This window comes from Gossypium arboreum, chromosome 1, assembly GCF_025698485.1.
Source record: "Gossypium arboreum isolate Shixiya-1 chromosome 1, ASM2569848v2, whole genome shotgun sequence".
Classification (NCBI taxonomy): Eukaryota; Viridiplantae; Streptophyta; class Magnoliopsida; order Malvales; family Malvaceae; genus Gossypium; species Gossypium arboreum.
In genome coordinates, this window is record NC_069070.1 from 19,735,615 (window position 1) to 19,738,436 (window position 2,822).

General features: G+C 38.7%; 1 protein-coding gene across 1 annotated transcript; it reads right to left on the minus strand.

The window, feature by feature from the left end:
• Positions 1-1,095: 1,095 nt before the first annotated feature.
• Positions 1,096-1,617, minus strand: LOC108471576 (uncharacterized). The gene is made up of 2 exons (XM_017773174.1): positions 1,450-1,617; positions 1,096-1,359 (listed from the first exon to the last, which is right to left on the minus strand). Exons 1-2 carry the CDS (start codon positions 1,615-1,617, stop codon positions 1,096-1,098), a joined length of 432 nt encoding a protein of 143 aa, XP_017628663.1.
• Positions 1,618-2,822: the final 1,205 nt, after the last annotated feature.

Consider the following 2,822-nt stretch of genomic DNA (forward strand, 5'->3'; position numbering starts at 1 on the left):
CGATTTCTTTCCGTTCTAGGTCCAAATCTTGATTTTCATCATCTAAAACATCACATTCAACTTATTAAAACAATGTACTGATCAAATTAGTCCATTGACATACTTGGGCTATTTTTACAATTTTGCCCCTATATTTTACCAAAATTACCAAATTACCCCTAAGCTCGTAAAATAATTTTTATCACATTTCTTTACTCCTTGAGTCTAGATGAACCATTTTCATAACTATAGCAACTCATAATTTCAACTATTTCACACATTTACAACTCATTTTATAACTTAGCAATCTAGCCCTTTTTAAGGTGTTTTCATGCAATTTCTTTCACAAAAGTTGTTTATTAGACAACTAGAACTCATAATATTCCATAAAAACACAACAAACAACACATTTACTCTCATGGAAAAACCCTAGACTCTTCATCATTTTGCACAATAGTCCCTTCTTATGAAAGCTCATGCTTTAGGGGTTACAAAAATGTAAAAATCTTCAAGAAAGACATTAAAATCACTTACTTGCTAAGCCTCAAAGTTGCTGAAAATATGAAGCTTTCAAAACCCATTTCTTGGCTGGAGAAATTGGTGGAGAGAAGATGAAAAAGGGATGATATCATCCTATTTTTATTTTATTACCTATTTGGTCAAAAGTCACCTAATATCCCATAAATTTTGGCTTTTTTTAAAAATTTTGTCTCCCCTTGGCCGGCCACACACTTAAAAAGGGTCCAATTGCCCTTTAAAGGCCTCCAATTTTAGTTCTCTAGTCTATTAACACCTTTAGGCACTAAAATACAACTTTTACCTTTTACGCGATTTAGTCTTTTTCCGAAATTGGACTAGAAATTGCTAAAATTAACTTACCAAAATTTACATGCACTTATAAAATTATATTATAACACATAAAATAATACTAAAATAATTTTCTCTGGCCTCGAAATAGTGGTCCCGAAACTACTGTTCCGACTAGGCCTAAAATCGGGCTGTTACAGTAACATTTTAACCGAAACCAAAAGTAAGAATTTTGGGACCTTACAGCTCTACCCCTAAAAGAAAATTTCGGCCTTGAAATTTACCTGATTAGAACAGATGAGGATACTGCTAATGCATTGTATCATCAGGCTCCCACGTGGCCTCCTCAGTACTATGGTTCTGCCACAGCACCTTCACTAACGGAATAGACTTTCTCTGAAGAACCTTTAGATCGCGATCCAGAACCTGAATTGGCTCCTCCTTGAATGTCAAATCTGGTCTAACCTTAATCTCCTCAATAGAGACAATATGAGTAAGATCAGAGCGGTAGCACCTCAACATCGAGACGTGGAATACGTTATGAATACGGTCTAGATCTAGGGGTAACTCCAACTGATAAGTGATCGGTCCCACTCGCTTTAGAATTAGATAAGGCCCAATAAACCTAGGGCTCAACTTGCGCTTGCGACCGAACCTCAGAACCTTCTTCCATGACGAGACCCTAAGAAATACGAAATTCCCCACAAAATACTCAATCTCACGCCTCTTCAGGTTAGCATAAGATTTATGTTTGTTAAAAGCCAGCTTCAGACTATCCCTAATCAATCGAACCTTATCATCTATCTCGGAAACTAACTTCGGACCCAACATTCGACGTTCGCCCAGCTAAGTCTAACACGAAGGAGCACGACACTTATGACCATACAAAGCTTTGTAAGGTGCCATCTGAATACTCGACTGGAAGCTATTATTGTAGGCGAACTTGGCTAATGGCAGATAATCCTCCCAACTGTCTCGAAAATCAATAACACAGCTCCTCAACATATCCTCCAGTATCTGAATCACCCTCTCAGATTGACCATCAGTCTGAAGATAGAGCACAGTATTGAAGTCCAATCTCGAACCCAGAGCCTCATATAAATTTTTCCAGAATCGAGACGTGAAACGAGGATCTCTGTCAAAAACAATCAATACTAGAACCCCATGCATTCTAACTATCTCGGAGATATAACGCTTTGCCAACTTCAAAAGTGAATAATCTGTCCAATCCAAAATAAAGTGAGCAGACTTGGTCAATCAATTTATGATGACCCAAATAGAATCCTTCTTAGTGGGTGTCGAAAGCAACCCACTAACAAAGTCCATTTTCACTCGCTCCCATTTCCAAAGAGGAATCTTAATCCGCTATAGTAAACCCGAAGGCAGCTGGTGCTCAGCCTTAACCTGTTGACACGTTAAATATCGATCCATAAAATTAGTAACCTCTCACTTCAATCCTGGACACCAATATAACTCTCGAAAATCTCGATACATCTTATTTCCTTCAGGGTGTATAACGTAAAGGCTACTATGTGCCTCTCTCAAAATACACTACCTTAAATCAGTGTCATTCGGAACACAGATCCGTCCATGAAAACAAAGCACCCCATCATTATTGAGCCCAAAATCTGTAGTGCTGCCACTCTCCACCTGTTGAAACTGAAGACCCAAAGATTCATCCTCCAACTGTTTAACCCTAAGCTGCTCAATCCAAGTCAGTTTGACTTGTAGCTTGACCAATAAACTCCCATCGTTAAGCAAGCTGCAAGCTAAATCGAGCGAACATTACTTTCAGATCTGTCATAGCCCTACGGATCAATGTATCGGCCACCACATTGGCCTTGCCAGGATGGCACTCAATGATACAGTCATAATCTTTAAGTAGCTCAACCCATCTACGTTGCCTAAGATTCAGCTCCTTTTGAGTAAAAAGGTACTTAAGGCTCTTGTGATCAGTGTAGATGACACACCTTTTACCATAAAGATAGTGCCTCCAAATTTTCAGAGCAAAAACTACGGCAGCCAATTCCAAATCG